Source organism: Leptopilina boulardi, unplaced genomic scaffold (genome assembly GCF_019393585.1).
Source record: "Leptopilina boulardi isolate dan_hultmark-lab unplaced genomic scaffold, ZJU_Lbou_2.1 LbouV2_169, whole genome shotgun sequence".
Taxonomy (NCBI): domain Eukaryota; kingdom Metazoa; phylum Arthropoda; class Insecta; order Hymenoptera; family Figitidae; genus Leptopilina; species Leptopilina boulardi.
The window spans coordinates 190,529-208,433 of record NW_026137717.1 but is presented as its reverse complement, the minus strand read 5'-3'; the positions used below and the strand labels follow the sequence as shown (position 1 = coordinate 208,433).

The 17,905-nt window shown below is 31.9% G+C and overlaps 1 protein-coding gene across 17 annotated transcripts in view; it reads right to left on the bottom strand.

The window, feature by feature from the left end:
* Positions 1-17,905, bottom strand: part of LOC127277516 (ephrin type-B receptor 1) — a 195,439-nt gene that overhangs the window by 77,521 nt on the left and 100,013 nt on the right. For all 17 annotated transcript variants that reach the window (XM_051298693.1, XM_051298704.1, XM_051298705.1 and 14 more), the window contains one exon: positions 9,589-10,074. In XM_051298693.1, the coding sequence (XP_051154650.1) occupies positions 9,589-9,697 (109 nt within the window). In that variant the 5' untranslated portion in view covers positions 9,698-10,074. The remainder of the gene's footprint in view (positions 1-9,588; positions 10,075-17,905) is intronic.

Here is a 17,905-nt window from a genome sequence, read left to right as displayed (position 1 = left end):
TGAGAAATAGGAAAAGTAGAAAAAAAAATATTCACAGGTGGAAGATGGAAAATAAAGGTGGAAAAAAATCTAATAAACTCTTTAAAAAAAATAAAGGTGGAAAACTCGGAGAAAATGGAAAATTTATAGAACAATTAAAAATGAGAAAATTTTACGGAAGGTGCGGAAAAATCGAAAAATAAATTCCCTTAAAAAAATAAAAGAACCGCACTATTATTCCTCTAATTTTTTATTTATTAAATCATCACTAAGCAGATAAATGAAAATAATCATAAGAACAACAAAATTTTCTCTTCATTCACAAATTTTTTTTTCAAACAAATTTTTTCATTTAAGCTATTATTTCTTTCTAATTTTTCTCCTGACCCATTATTCTAATTACATTTTAATTTCCCTATAGAGAAAAAAAAAAAAAAAAAAAGAAAGAAATGACGATTGTCATAAGGCCCCGAAATTAAAAAAAAAAAAAAAAAAAAATGAAATTAAATCGAGCAAGGCGTGAGATACGAGAGGCAATTTGTAATTAAATATTAGGAAAGTTCCTTTTTATAAAAATGAAGTAATGTCGAGGGTACGCACACGCAGCAGGTGCTCTTTCTTTCTTTCTTTCTCAAGTGGAATTAAAATTAAGTCCCAGATTCTCGTGGGCCTTATGGAAAGAGGGGAGAGAGAGTAAAAAAAAAAAAAAAAAAAAAAGAAAGCGGAAGCTTCGCAACTTGACGTCAGAGGCCGTAGCGAAAGAGAAGGATGATAAGAGAATGAGAGATAGATAGATAGATAGATAGAGAGAGAGAGAGAGAAATAACACCCAAAGGGCGTAACAAATCAGGCCCTTTTTTTCCACATCAAAAACGATCATCAACGGAGCTGAGAATTCATCTTCGGATACCGTTTTCTCTCTTTGGCCTTTGCGCGGCACAAATTTTTGTTGGAAACCAAAACTTAAAAACACAAGTTATATCACGGTTTTTTTTTTTTTTTTTTTGGGGGCCCTATCTCCCCTCCCTGCCATGAAAATGTATTAATTTTTTTGCATCCAACAAATTTCTTTTTTTTCTTTTCACAACAACGTGGAAGAGGAAAAATGAAAGGAGAAGGAAGTTAAATTTCTTTGCGGAATTTTTTCGGGCCTTATCAAGAAAAAAAGTGCGTAAGGCCCTCAAAAAAAAAAATAATAATTTTTTTTTTTTTTTCCTTAAAGATAAGTAAAAAATTCTCTTTTGATAAAAATCTGGGCCTTATTGAAAAAAATTGGGACTTATTAAAAAGAATTAATGTACAATAAGGCCCAAAATTTAATATACAAGTGTAATTATTTTTTTCGACTCAATGCAAAATTTTTAAGTAGAAAAAAACAAACTCCAAATATCTTTCTGCAGAATTTTTTTTGGGCCTTATGGGAATTTTTTTTTTTTTTTTATTATTCAATACTAGATAAATAATTAAATAACAATAATAATAATATTAAGAATAATAACAATAAGAAAAATAAAAAAAAAATGGCCAATTTTTTTTTTTAATCTTCAGTAAAAAATTTTCATTTAAAAAAAAAAAATTAAAACTAGAAAAATTCTAGGAAAAAAAAATTCAATATAATTTTTGGCAATTATTATTATTATTAATAACATAGAATTTGTGTCGAAACAAGAGAGGCTCAATCATTAATCTTCGTTGTGTAAAAAAAAAAAAATAATGACAATCAATTTATCGAGCAAATTTTGAAGATCAAAGTTCCTCTTCCCCTCTTCATCTTTTTTTTTCTCGAGACAAGATTTATTTCAAATGAATAAGAAATGGACCGAAATTATTCTACTATTTCTCAAACTAGATTTATTTCGCGTCAAACACATGTATATATATAGATACTTTAAATATGATTTATTTCAGTTTAGATTTATTTGACGAAAATGCAAAGCAAACATAATCGGTAACTTCAAAATGGATCTTAAATAAACGTCAAAAAGGGCAAAATAATTTAGAATACTAAAAAAAATAATTAATTTTCTCTATTGAGAAATATTTAATTACACATATTAAAAAAAAATTAAATATTTTTATTTTTATTTTTGTTATTTATATTATTGTAATTATTATAATAAAATTATTTATTAATTATGAAAATAAAATTTTGAAAAAAAAAAAAAATTTTGTGTCCGAGTGATAATTTCTCTAATTGTAATTAATTATTATTAAAATAATTTTTTTAATAATTAATAATGATAGTTTTTAATTATATTAATAATAAAAAAAAATTATGTTAAGTTGTAATGAAAAAAAATCCGTCAGGATCGAACCGAGACTCAATGATTTTAATAAAAAAATTTTTTCAATTTACAAATATATAAATAATGAATTATTATATTTACAAAATATAAAACAGTAACTGTAAAAATACGATGAAAAAAAAAAATTTTAACTCCAAATGGATTCGAAACAAAATCCATCGATTTATAACAAAATTGCGCCTTAACGCACGCGGTTAAATTGACAATTTAATTTTTTTCCCACTTTTATTGATTTTTCCATTCTATTAAGTTGTTTTCTCGCTTCTTTTAAATCGATTATCGCTTCCTAAGCAAGTATACATCAATTTTCATTGATATTGAGGGAAAAAAACGAACTATTTAGAAAATTTTGTCCTTTTTTTCCACACTTGTGTTACAAAAATAAAAGGAAATAGTTACTAATCGCATCAGTATAAGATTACACAATGTTTAAAGTACTTAGAAAAAAAAAATATATATATATATATAAATCAAGTGACCCACTTGGAAAGATTCCCCGGAAAGTGCTCCCTGGAAGTTCTATCAGAATTCCGCCGGAACTTCCAACGTAATTCCGTCGGAATTCCATCGGAGTTCCAAAGCATTTCCGATGGGATTCCGACGGAATTCCGATTAATTTTTTTTCAAAATTTTTAGAGTCCTAATTTCGTCGGAATCCCATCGGAAATTCTTTGGAACTCCGATGGAATTCAGACGGAATTACGTTGGAAGTTGAATGAAAATGACTAATTTTGACCAATGACAGAAATTAATTGTAGTAATTAGTCAAAATGATGTCAGGAATAGAAAAAAAAGGTAACGGGTTACGAATTATAAATAAATAACGGGCATTTGTGAATTAAAATGATTATTCCCGGAAGCTAAAAGCATAAGTCGGTCTCTCTCTCTCTCTCTCTTTCTCGTTTGTACGCGCGGAGAATCCGCATCACGGTCACGGAGAACGCACCCGATTCTACCCGAAGTATACTTGGAAACGGGAAAAGTAAAAGTAGGCATTCCAGGGTGTTGCACTGCAAGCCCTAAGGCCGCATATATCGCTCTCATACATACATACATACATACATACATATATATACATATACATATGGATATTGTATATGCAGACTAGAAACTCAATTCACGAATTTTCATCTCAAATTATTTCAAACTTTATGTTCAAAAAGCATGACAAAAATTTTCATATTAAATTTTCAAAGCGAAAATGTTTTTTTTTCTAAAGAAAAAGGTGGAAAACCATTTTGAAAAATTGCAGGAGTGACGAAGTATATATATATATATAGAGAGAAAAATAAATAAGGTGGAAAAAGTTGGGAAAAAAATATAAAAATTGTAGATGAAAGATTTTTCGGCGAAAATTGTATATAGAAAAGATTGAAAATTAAATGTGAAAAATTGAGAAAAACTCGATCGATAATGAAAGAAAATGTGGAGATTGAAAAAAAGGTGGAAAAATTTTTCAATAAAAAAAAATAATGAGGAAAAAGAGAAAATTGTGTCCAATGTGAGAAATATACCTTAAAAGAATAAGAAACTAAGGTGGAAAATCTAGTGGAAAATTGAAAATTTGGTAAATTAAATCAAAGGTGGCTAATTTACTTAGGTATTTAAAAATCAAGCAAAGGTGGAAAATTGAAACAAAGTTGGAAAATGATTTTTATTTAAGGTAGAAAATAAAGTCAAAGGTGGAAAATTAAAAAAAAAATCAAATTGAAGGAAAATATACTTCAAAATTTAGTATCAGTATCAACTAAAGAAATAAGAAACAGATTTAAGGTGGAAAATATAGTGAAAAATGAAAATTCAAAGGTTAATAAATTAAATCAAAGGTGGAAAATTTACTTAGGTATATAAAAATCAAGCAAAGGTGGAAAATATAAATTTGTAAAATCATAAAAGGTGGAAAACTCAGTAAATAGAAAGAAACTAGGAAAAATCAAATCATGAAAAATAGCATAAAAGGTGGAAAATTCAGTATAAAAAAACTAAGAAAAATCATGAAAAATTGCATCAAAGGTGGAAAATTTACCCAAAAATTGTAAAAAAAAACCTAAAAAATTATTTTTTGTTGTTTTGTAAATAATTTGAAAGAGTTAAATAATTTTTCTAAAGAAAGCGCAACTATAAGAGTGAGAGAGTGAAAGAGAGGAGATTTAATCCTAGTCAGAGGAAAAGGAATATAATAAAGAAGAGTTGCCCATTAATTCTCTTTCAGTCCCAAGCAATCGCCGGCGTATCCATAAAAAATAATAAAAATACCACGGCAAAACGCATCGTTGTAAAACGAACAACGATAATTTTCAAGCGGTAGCCACAACGCTCAACAAACCATTCTTTATTTGATTTTATGACACAAGATTATGATATTTTATGACACACACAAAGATAAATTTTTTTTTCTTTCTTTTCACATGAATAATATATTCTTTTTTTTGAAAAATAATTTTCGCAAAAAAAAATATCCAAAAAATTTAGAAAAAAAAATTATTTAAAATAACTTTCATTTACAATAATAATAATAATAATAATAATAATTAAATTTTTTAATTAACCATTGATTTTTAAGTGTAATTTATTTTTTTTATTTTTATTCAATTTTCTAGTTTCGTCATTTATAAAAGAGAATATTTTTTTTTCTTTTCTTCTTTTCTCCAAACCTTTAAAGAAAAATTCATTTCCCAGAAACCGATATTTTTAAACAAGTTTTGAAGTTGCGGATATATATAGAGGTCAAGAAGAAGTTTTTTTTTCTCTCTTTTTTTTTCTTTCTATGACTTTTGCCTCTCGCAAGCTTTCGTCGAATTTCCCAAGATACTGACTTGGATTAAGAAGTAGAAATATAGTGTACGCTTTTGAAGCTCAATGAGGAAATGCACCTTCTACTTGAGGGAAACGAGAAAAATGAGAGACTTTGAACAAAGTGATTTCTTATGAGGTAAAAAATAGAAAAAAAAGATTTCATACAAAAGATACGATATGACGTTCTTTTTTTTCATTATAAATTCAAAAAGAAAATTTTTTTTGTAAGGTTTTAGAGGGGAAATTTATTTTTTTCATATAGATTTGAAATTAATTTTTTATCATTTTTTTTCTCCGTTTTGGTTTTTTTTTAAATATTTTTTTGAATTTTCCACCTTTTGACTTAATATTACATAATTATTCTTGAGTAAATTTTCCACCTATAACTGAATTTTCAACCTGTAACTGAATTTCCCATCTTTTATTTAAAGTTCCACTATTAGATTTGCTAGTTTTTTTTCCAATTTTTACTAATTTTTTAACCTTTTTACCATTAAATTACTTTCCCACCTTTTAGGATAATTTTCCACTTTCGAATGAATTTTCCTAATTTTATTTTAGTTTCCAATTTCCCATCTTTGGCAATACCTTAAAATTTTAGGTAATTTCCTACCTTTAATTGAATTTTCAACCTGATTTTCCAATCTTTTACTAAATTTTCCACCTTTGAATTATCCTATTTTTTACCTTTAAATTATTTTTTCACCTTTTTGTCAATTTTCCATTTTTGAATGAATTTTCCAACTTTTATTTTTACTGTTAATTGATTTTTCTACATTTTGAATAATTTTCTTACTTTTAACCATAAATAATTTTCTAACCTTTTGCACAATTTTCCACCTTTGAATAAATTTTTCCAACTTTTTACCGTTAAATGATTTTTTTCCACCTTTGAATGAATTTTTCCAACTTTTAACAATTAAATGGTTTTTTCCACCTTTTTACACAAATTTCCACCTTCGAATGAATTTTCCTATTTAATTCTAGTTGTTTTTTCCATCTTTGATACAACTTTAAACTTTTTTTAGGGTAAATTTCCCACTTTCGATATAATTTTTTACCTTCTAATTTTCAAATTTTTTTAATAACTTTTCCAGCTTACTATTAATTTCCCAATTTTTTTTCTAGTTATTCTTTATATTTATACAAATAAATAATAAATTATTATATTTATAAAAATATAATAGTACTGCAAAAACGATGGAAATAAAATTAAATTACAACGGGATTCGAACCAAGATTCAACGATTCGTAACGAACGGGCGCCTTAACGCACGCGGCTAAATTGACAATTTAATTTTTTTTCCACTTTTATCGATTTCTCCACTCTATTAACTTGTTTTTTCGCTTTTTTTTGATCGATTATCAATCTCTAGACAAGTATACATCAATTTTCATCGATATTTGTCAAAAAAAAAAATACCTCAACTATATTTGGAAAATTAACCGATATTTTTCACATTTCGGATGAAAAATAGTGTGATTTTGTTATTAATGTATTTTGTGTACACCAGGTAGAGTATATAGAATATCATGGAAAGAGGAAAAAAAAGAAAGAGAGAGAGAGGGGGGAGAGAGTAAAGAGAGGGGGGAAAGGGTCTTGAAACGCAGCCTGCTCCCGTATGCCATTCCTTTCTTTGCACGCATATGAGACGCGGGGTTCACACACGCACCTCTTTACTACCCACCCTCCCCTCCCCCCTCTTTACCCCTTCACCTCGAGCACTTATCTCACTCTCTCTTTGTCTCCGATTCTATCTCACTTGGACCTAGACGCTTTGGCACGCACCGGTCCTTATCTCTTCCTTCTCCTCCTATATACATTCGCTCGTCGATCAGACTCTCTCTCTCTCTCTCTCTCTACCCCCACTCCACTCGGGCAAGTATCCCGACCGCCAGACCATCTTATCTCTGTCTCTCTCATTCCATTTCACAGACGGTGAAGGTATCGAGTAAAGAAAGAGTGAGATAGAAATTTTTGTGTCTCTCTCTCTCTCCTTCTTTAACGTACGGGATGCTGCGAGAGACTTCCAGGTCTGGAGCGCGGAGTATATAGTAAGGTTTGTACAGGTATGCACGCGGTGGGTTGGCCGGGGCATTCCTGCGGCGTTGCCGTATTTCTTACTCACTGGCGACGAACAAATGTGCAAGAGAGAGAAAGAGAGACTCGCCACGACTCTGAACCATTTTGTAGAGGCCAATCGAGTTTACGCCTGGTCTCTCTTGAATTCAACAGGGAATTTGGTCACACCGATGTGGTTTTTCGACTCGAGGTCATCAGACGCATTTAAACCATTTTCATCCACCGGGGAATTTTATTATTTTTTCTTTTCTATGTTAAAAATATTATTGAAAAATTGATAATTTTTTCTTTAATAATAATAATAGTAGTAGTAGTGGTAGTAATAGTATTAACGGAAAAACGTATTAATTTAGAAAAGAAAAAAATTGAACAAAACTATTTCGTAATTTTGTTATTATTTTTTTTTTGCAACATAAAGAAGAAAATAGAATTATTCTTCGTTCTAAAATAAATATTTTGAGATAATTTATTTAAATATATAAAAAAAATAATTACAATTTCTTTGTTCGCTTTCAATGAAAAATATTTTTTAACATGAACAAAACGAGGGATTTTTCTATTAAAAAAAAATAAAATAGCAACGGATATTTTATGATGAATTCTAAATAGAGAGAAAAAGAGAGAGAGAGAATACTTTTTTAATATCATTTGGAAAAATTTGAATTTCAAACCATTTTTTTCACTCTCGAGTAATAAACAGAGAGCTTCAGTATTATGTATATATATATATATGTTGAATTGAGAGAATGAGCAATCAAAGAAAGTGCCCTTTCCGCGCATTGACGTGGGTTTGAAAGGGAGGGGGTAGATTTTCTTCGAATATCGAGCAAATGCGCCCCACTTTCCGCAAAATGGAAGATGAAAAGCAGACAAGAATTGAAAGCCCCACTGTAATTTAGCTTTAAGCTTATTCTATATACTTTTCTATGATGCGCTTATTGTAATTAATGGCGTCTCTCTTCCTCTCTCTCTCCCTCTCTTTCTTTCCCTTTTTTTCTGTTATATATTGTTTTTACAACCGCAAAAATTTTTACGATACAAAAAAAAAAATATTTACAAACAGAAAAAGAAAAAAAAATATTTCTACAATATAAAAAAATAATATAGAGAGAATGTAGAAAAGAAAATTACAAAAAAAATTGCATTGTAACTGAATATAATTTCCGATATTTTATTCTGTCTCCCTCTCTCTTTCTTTTTCTCTTTTTTTCTTCCGCGTACAATTTCGCGTTAAGCCAATGGATTTTTAATTCCAAACAGCGAACCCTTAATTTTCGGAAGATTGGCCACATTAGGAAATTATCAGAATCTTCGCGAAAACGGTATTCAAGAGAAAAAGTACGAAAAAAAACTTTGATGTTATATATATATATATAGATATATATACTAAACAGAAAAAAATCCCCGAGGCTTGATTTCTTGTTTCGTTTTTTTTCAAACTGTCCCCTCTTAAAAAATATATATATATATATATATACAATATGGAAAACAAAAAATCCCGTGACCCATAATGGGATGACCACACGAATTTTTTTTTTAGATTCAACTTTATAAATATTATGTGTCGGCCCTTGGAATCTGTCGATTAAGGCGGGGTCCATAATCCATCTACTAAATGGTTTTGTGGCATAATTTTTATTTTATTTTTTTTGTTTTCTTGCTCAAAACCACATATATATATATATATATTTTAATGCAAAATAATTTTTAAATTACACGTTATAGAGGAAGAAAAAAAGTATAAAAAATTGTCCCCATAAATTATTAAAAATTTCCCTGTCATTTTTTTTGGAAATATTTTTAGTTTTTGAATTATTTTTTATAATATGCCAATTAAAGAGTAAATATATATTTTTATTTGATAAATATTTTTAATAGGCGTTTTTGTAGTCGCTTTATTTTCTATACAAATACTTTTGCCATTTGTAAGAGTGGTGATAGTGAGATACGCCTACTTTCAGTAGGCGTGTCAATAACTAGTCACGCCTACTTTAAGTGGGTGTGGCAAAAATTAGCCACGCCTACATTCGTTACAAGTAGATTTAATGGAAGTAGCATTTAAGAATGAGAATTCAAACTGCGACTACTTTCAATGGGCGTGGCTGCATTTAGTTACGCCCACTTCAAGTGGGTATGATCATAATTTGCCACGCCTTCTTTCTTTGCGCGTAGGTTTGGTGGGTGTTGCGTTTAAGAATAAGATGATTAACTACGCCTACTTTCGGTGGGCGTGGAGATAGCAAGTCCCTCCCATTTTTCCACGTCTACGTACATTACGCTTTAAATACGAAAACGTATGTAAAATATTTTTTTAAAATTCGATTATTATTATTTTGTAAAAAAAATTTAAAGGAGACTAAAAAAATTTTAATAAAAATTAAAATGTTGTGTAAAATAAATTATTATTTATTTTTTTTCGCTTACCTTGTTCTGCACGTGTCGCTCGTGGGGAAAATAGAAGAAGCAATAATAATAGAAGATGGGCGGCGACACAGGTGCTGCTGCTGCTGAAGAAGAGGCCTGCACCCGCCATATTGATGGGTGCTATTCTTCAAAAACTGCACAGCCTTACCCGGCAACTTAGGCCGGGGTTCCTCCTCCTCCTCTCGATCGCCTCGAGGCTCACCCCCCTCTCGCTCACTCACTCTTTTCTCCTCATCTCATCCCTATAATCTAGGCAAACCCCCCCGGTTTTGAGATCAAATTCACTTCCCTCCGTTATGGACCACAACAACGACGTCCTCTTGACGCGTGCACGCATCTACCACCCTTTCAACTATTTTTTTGAAGGACACTCATTCAATGAGGATGCCTCATCTTTTTTTTTTAATTTTTATTCACAAATAAAAAAAACACTTATCACTATTTTCACTAACACTAATTTTTGTTTACCAATTCTTCACAGTAATCCTGAAACAAAAAAAGAAATTTATTATTATTTTTAATTGCAAAAATATAATTTTTTTTTCATTACAAATAAATATAATTCAGTTCTTTTAAATAAAGGTGGGAAAATTTCTAAAATTGGAAAAATTTAGTTATAGGTGGAAAAAATAAAAAAATTGAAGCAAAATCTGAAATTACATTCAAAGAATAACAGACGAAAGAGGGTTGAGGGGTAGAAAAAAGGGGGGAGAGAAAAGCGCGAGGAAAGCACACTCAAAGAAGTCGTTGTACAAGGATCTTCAAAGTCCTTGATTTGAAGCCTCGGTTTTTGCCCAGCCATTGGGCTATAAGGTTTTCCGCTGAAAGAGCTTTTGGCTCGTGCATCATCGAAGCCACTATCTTTCTCTCTCTGTTTTCAAGTGCTGTCGGCAAACGAAACGCGCCCAAGACAATGATAATTAGCTCGCAGAAGCAAAATTTCTCATACCACGAGGAGAGTTCAATTGTTAGCCGCATTCTCTCTCTCTCTCCCATAGTGTTGAGTTTTCAATCTCTTTTTAAATATTTTCAAATATCTTCTTCTACTTTCAAAAAAAAAAAAAAATTCAAAATTAGGATAAAAAAAATTTTTAAAAAGAATTTTTTTCTTTATCAAAACTGTAGGCCACGCCTCTTTCCCCTCCTACTTTCCCAGGGGCGGAGCCTACGCAGAAACATCATTTAAGCCACGCCTCTGACTCTTCCTTCATTACGTTTACTAAGGGGCGGTACTTTTAATTTAACATATACCACGCCTCTCTCCTCTCCAACTTTCCAAGGGGCGGAGCCTACGAATTAGCATCAATTTGCTTTCGCCACGCCTCCAACCCTTCATACTTTCCAAGGGGCAATGTTTCCAATGTTTATAGAAACATTGATTGGCATCCACCACGCCTCTATCTCCACCTACTTTGTAAGGGGCGGAGCCTATGCAAAATCATCGGTTGGTTTAAGCCACGCCTTTGACTCTTCCTTCAGTATGTCGACCAAGGAGCGTGGAAGAAAAGGGGGCGTTACTTTTAAATTAGCAAATGCCACGCCTATGCTCCTCATACATTTCAAGGGGCGGATCCTACCCAGTAGCATTAATTTGCTTCCGTCACGCCTCTATCCCTTTCCACTTTCCAAGGGGCAGCGTTTATATAGAAGGAGCGGTATTTTAAAAATAGCATGCCACACCTTTATTTTTGCTTACTAAAGGGCGGAGCCTCTATTGGCTCTCGCCACGCCTTTATCCCCCTCCCACTTGTCAAGGGGCGTGGTCAAAGAACTAATGAGCGAATATTCTTCTTTTTGTAACGTTATTTCTTCTCAGCGTTTCTATTCTTCTTTTAATAAAATAATTGTATTATTAAATTGTCTCCCGCTATTCAAACACAATTAAAAATTTCATTTTTTGTATTTCTGTCTCTCTCTCTCAAAAAAAATATAAATACAAGTCCAAGGGACAATATCGTAATGATGAAAGTTGTTTGTCGCGTGGGAGTTGAAGAAGTACCTCTTTCACTCTATGAAAATAATTCCATCGAATCTAGGACGTGAATAATTAATGAGTATATCCAAGTGTTTTTTTTTTTTTTTTTGCTTTCTAACAAAGAATCTTCGCTTCTAAAAAAAAACCAGCTCGGTCATCTTTTCTCCATGATGCGTCTTTTTTTCAACACTTAGAATTGAGACAATTATTTCTCTGTATATTTTTTAATTATTTATAATAATTGAAAATTTAAAAGAAAAAATTGTGGGTATGGAAATATAGTAAAGGGATTATTTTTTTTTTTGATAATATTCTGCTGTTATTATTTTGTGTCTGCCTGTCTATCGGTCTGTGTGAGGTTGTTGCCAAACTATAATAAATTGAATTACGTTCAGTTCTACGTCTCTTCTCTTGCGCACGTTCTCTTCTTCTTCTTCGTTGTGGCGTTTCTGACTTCTAGACGCATCCTTTCAAGCTCTGGATTTCATTAGACGAGATGGCTCTTCAGCTTTTAGGGAGATTCGATTATGCACTCGCGCTCGACTACTTTACGAACCCACTTAAAAAGTCTTTCTTGTAATGCGGCTTCTTCTTCTGTTTTTTTTCCATTTTTTTTCGGTAAATTTCAAGATCCTTGCAGACCTTTCGACAAGTTTTCTTTTCAATCCTTCACTCTTTTTTTTTTGAAAATAAGATCCGAATTTTTGGAAAAAATTGAAGATTTTCTTTTTTTTTATTATCACGAAAAAAAAAGATTTACCTGAAACAACGAAATGTTTCACTAGAATAGGGAAATATTTAATTAAAATAAATAAAACTTTTGCTACTGCAGTGAAATGTTTCCCTGTTCCAGATAAATTTCTTTCCCTGATAAAATAAATAATAATTTTCCACAATAGAATTGGAATTATTTTTTTTTATTAAATAATAATAATAATTTTTCACACGAGATTTTTTTGAAAAAAAAAAATTTCTTTCTCTCTCAATTGGATTAAATTGTTGGAAATGTATTGAAAAAAAAATTTCCATTCAATTAGGCAAGGGGTAATAAAAATGAACAATGAACAAATTTTCCTCCATTTTTGTGAAAATTAAAACTTGTTAGAAAGGGGGGACACATCAAAGTCTTTGTCAATATATAATCTCTAACTGATCTCATTTCCTTTGACAAGTATTTAAAACGTATTTTTGCTGACTGTTCATATCTCTCTGTTCCGATAAATTCTGGGAAATTCAGGCGCAAAGAGATGAAAAAAGAAGGGTCGAAATGGAAGGGAGAGAATTGTGTATAGGGGGTTCTTTTATGTGGTTGTTGTCCATCTGCCATCTTTTTTCCTCTCAGCATTTGGCACGCTTTAAATATGCTTCGGGATGTCGAAACAATAATGATCCTTGCATATATAGTCCATCAAGTGTACAGGTGCCAAACGATCTCTTTCTAACCATTGTTTAATGTCTTATTTTGTTATACTCACAGTTTCATGTTTTGTCTGTTATATTTATTTTTCAATGTAAAAAAATGTAGTTTTTTTTGAGTGAAAAATATTTTTTTTTGCCTGGAAATTTTCTATTTAAAAAAAAAATGATTTTTCAACACAAATTTGTGTGTTGGAAAATAATTATCAAAAACGATAGTTTCTAAAATTTTAAAAACACGTTTTTTGATTTTTTGACCGGATTTTTGAGTTTTTAAAAAAAAAATGAAAAATGCAACTTGATACAAAAATTAGAAGGTATCAAATGATAATTATTAAAAACGATTATTTTGTGGATTTAAGACACTTTGCAGTTTTAGTAAAAACAATTTTCTTTTATTTTTGCCTGGAATTTGGCGTTTTTTCAAAAAAAGACCTATTTTTCTACAAAAATTTTTTGTGTGTTTGAAAATAATTAGCAAAAACAGTCACAGTTTGCAATTCCAGTAAAAAAAGGCAAATTTTTTTTTTTGCCCGGAATTGTTAAATATTTTCTTATTTTTTTGAATACTTCCAAAACAGCAGCAAAACAAAATTACAAATTTCTACCAAGAAAATCATTGGGAGAAATTTCGTAATTACAGAGAGAGAACCTAAAGGCAAACCAGTGCAAAAGCAAAGAAGAAGAAGAAGAAGAAGAAGAAGAGAACCATGTGGGGTTTTAGTCAGGGTAGAGATTGGCGGCTAAACAATAGAACTTGGAGGATTCCAAGGGCAAGGCCAAGTTTCATTATACGCAGAGAGAGAGAGAGAGAGAATTTCTAAGCTCAACGAAAATTTCGAGACGATACTCGCTCGACCAGTCAAAGGCAAAATACACAGAGGAAGATTATATGGCAAAGAGGAAGAAGTGAGGTGAAATGGAGGAAGGGGGAGAAGAGGGGGGTAGGGGGTTGTTAGTAAATAGGAGGGGACAAAAACGAGGTGATAGGAAGGGTTTGTGCAACGCGCAACATACAAAACTTTGGGGGGTTTATGTGGTGCGGAGAAGAAGTGGGAGAAAGAGTAAGGGAGAGGGGGGATGTGTCTGAAACTTGAGGGCCAAGGGGTGAATGAGGAGAAAGAGGAGAAGGAGGAGGATTGGGAGAGAGAGAAGTGCGAGAAAGACGCGCAAAGGGTGAATTTCAGGATCAATACCACGCGTTTTATCTCTCGTACTCTATCTTTTCTCAACGTTCTATCTTTAACCAACCAATGGTAATACCACCCTCCACCTCTCTTCTATGTAATGTTAACCCCCCTCTAATTTACCATTAAAAAAAAATTTTCCTTTTACTTTTTTTAAATTTCTTATCCCCCCCCTCCAATTTTCGTAAATTTTCCCCTACTTTTACTTTTTTTCCACCTAAATTCCTTAGCCCCCCCCTATATTTTTTCCATAGCCCCCACCCCTTTCTCTCTCTCTCTCCAAACCCTCAGGGTCTGACCTGTCTCACCATTTTTTTTCACTATAAAGAATAGTACCCTCAAAGTAGTAAAGACACAATTGAGACGTTGGAGGAAGAACCCTCCCCCATGGGGGGTACAGGAGGAGGGGGGGTAAGAAAAAAATTCTGTAAAAATAGAATCAAATAGTTGATAGCTAATTCGAAAAGAGAGGAAAAGGGGGAGTAAACCCCCCTTTTAGGGTTAACCCCCCTTTAAGGGTGGGTTGACCCGTTTTAGATGAGCAAAAAAAAAAAGAGTGGTACAAAAATTTCTAGAGTCTACTGTAAAATAGTTAGTAGGTCGCTTACTGTAGGGAAGGGGGTGAAAGAAGGGGGGAGAATTATGTGTGAATGGGATAGGTTAGGAGAAGGTTGGGGGGGGGGGAGTTTGGGCAGGTGGGGAAGGTTAGGAGAGTAACGGGAGTGAGGCAGAAAAATGTAGAAAGAGGTTCTTCTAAAGCGGGCAAAGACCTTCTCTCTCTCTCTCTCTCTCTTTCTCTCTAAGTGTATATGTATATATATATATATATATATATACTCTCCTTCCCCCCACCCCTATATCTCTCTAGACACACAGGAGGAAAAACGTACCAAGATGCATCCATAAAATTGCAAACTTTTGTGAAATGCGTTCTCCCCCCCCCACCCACTTCGCCAACCTTCCCTCACCATCACATTTGCCAAGTTCTTTTTTACGTGGTGATTTGCCCGGAAAGAGTTAGAGATATATTTTTTTTTCACTAACCTATTTCAAAAAGGAGTGAAACGATAATGCAGACAATTTTTTTTTATCACAGAATTTAAATAAGGTAAGAAAAAAAAACCATTGTTTTTTTGGTTTTTAACTAAAATCAATTTGATATGTCTTAGGCGCATGGTTACCCACTTGGAAAGATTCCCCAGAAAGTGCCTCCTGGAGGTTCTATCAGAATTCCGCCGGAAGTTCCAACGTACTTCCGTCGGAATTCCATCGGAGTTCCAAAGAATTTCCGATGGGATTCCGACGGAATTCCGATTAATTTTTTTCAAAAATTTTAGAGTCCTAATTCCCTCAGAATTCCGTCGGAACTCCGTCGGAATCCCATCGGAAATTCTTTGGAACTCCGGTGGAATTCCGACGGAAGTACGTTGGAAGTTCCGGCGGAATTCTGATAGAACCTCCAGGGGGCACTATCTGGGAAATCTTTCCAAGTGGGTAAGTTGTCTGCATAACTATAACAAACGTCAAGGTTTCGAATCCTACTGCTATAATTTTTTTTTGTAACAGCAAAAAAGAAAAAATTTCTACTTAAAAAAAAAGAAAATAACAAACAAAATAGAAAAAATTAGTTTCAAATACAAAAATTAATAAAAACAAAATTTTGAAAAAAAATATATTTCTTACTTAAAATATTAAATTTTTATTTATTATAATTAATATTCAAAAAATATTTTTTTTTTATATTAAAAATAAATTTCGCAAATTTTTTTTTTCTTTTTGAAAAAAAAAATTGAAGCCAATGAGAGGGTTTTGTGGTTAAATTATAGAAGGATTTTTGTCTCGAGCTTTCTCTCCCAATTTTCTTAAAAGCTCGAGAGATGCTGGAGAGAGAAAAAGAGACAGAGAGAGAAAGCTTCTCAAAATGAAGCTCGAGCTTCCATTTCGGAGTAATTTTTTTTTTTTACCCTCCTTTTAACTATTTTTTTTCGGTCCGCGAAGCCTAAGGGGGGGTGTAGAGAGGGGGTGAGTTACACCCTTGAGCAACTCTGAATATCCCGAAAGTAAAGCTGTTTACATCCAAGTACTTTATAGTAGCGTTTTTTTTGGGTAAGGTGAGGGAGGGGGGGGGGGTAAAAATCGCGGCTTATCAAAGGAAAGAGTGGTGCTCGTTACTTGTCTTCACCCCCTACCTCCAACCCCTCTATGTGAGAAGTATATGGTTTCTCTTGAGACGAGCGACTGTTTTTCGGTCAATTGCCACTAGGCGAGATTCTTGTCAAGGAAAAAAAAGAAAAGAAGAAAGAAAGAAAGAGAGAGAGAGAGAGAGAGAGAGAGAGAGAGAGAGAGAGAGAGAGAGAGAGAGAGCAAAAAAAAAATAAAAAAAAAAAGTTGAAAGGACCCTGACGTTGGATGAAAAGAGGTACTGCAGATTTTTCGATGGCTTCTCGCGTGGCAGCAGCAGAAGCCCCCCAAGCAGAAGGAGGAGAGGGTGGGGCCAGAGGGTGGACTAGGAGAGGATATCTTAAAAAATTCAGCAAGTCTCTCTCTCTCTTTCTTTTTTTCTTTCTTTCTCTCTTTCTCTTTCATTGTACTGAGAATTTCTTTTTTATTTTAGCGACTAAATAATAAAAACTTCTTTTTTTTAAAAATTTTATACTATAAATAAGTAAAAAAAAAATACAAATTAATTAAAAGAAATTATAAATTAAATTACCATTTTTTTTTTACTTAAAAAAAATTGACAAAAATACGGATTGAAAAAATTCACAATCAAAAATTTACTAATGGCGCAGTACTGGCGCAGTACTGGAACCCAGTATTGTCGCCAGAGTTGGCGTAACTTTGGAATGAGAACATTTTACCAGTATTGGCTGCCAGAGTTGGCACCAGTACTGGTAACCACTACTGGTACAGTACTGGCTGAGTACTGGTAGTTTTGTAATTTATTGTATACGAAAAGAAAGCTTTAACTGTAACAGAGATCTCTACTCCAGGCAATATACTTTTTTTCTTAGAAAAAAGTGTGTGAAATTTTTAGTAACCCAACACAAATTAAATATTAATTAAATCAGTCAACTAACTAATTAATATTTTATTATATATAAAATCGAAAACACCAAGAATTTTTATTCCTTATTAAGTATAATACATATATTGCAAATTATTATTATTAAAAACAAGTGTAACCTCAAAAGTATAATTTGCATATGGAATGAAAATTCCTGTAAATTTTTTTTTGTATGCATTCGTCATAACAATTCTTTTGATAAATCTCACATTAATTTTGTTTCGTTTAATTCGAATTATTTTGAAGTGATTTTAAATATATTAGTTTTGAGACGTTTGAGACAAACGTGATTTTCATGTGTCTGTCACGTACAGTTTAGAAAAATGAGCTATGCAGATTGTAAATCGCATTATAATCTGCTGGTACGCCGAAAACACTCAACATACCAAGCACTACAGTACGCGCCTGCGTACTGCAGGAGGCATTACCATTATTTATTGACATTAACAATTTTTTTTATTTGTCCTAAATATAAATATATTTGTAACAAATTAGAAATTTATTTGAATCAAATAAAAGTTTAGTAGGCTCTGAGACAAATATCTTTTTTTATTTAAGTCAATTAAATTTTATTTAATTCAAATAAATCATTTCTCTGGGTGTAATCAAAAAGAAAATCTATTTGAGCCAGTACTGGCTCAATATCGGCTCAGTACTGGTTTTCCAGTACTG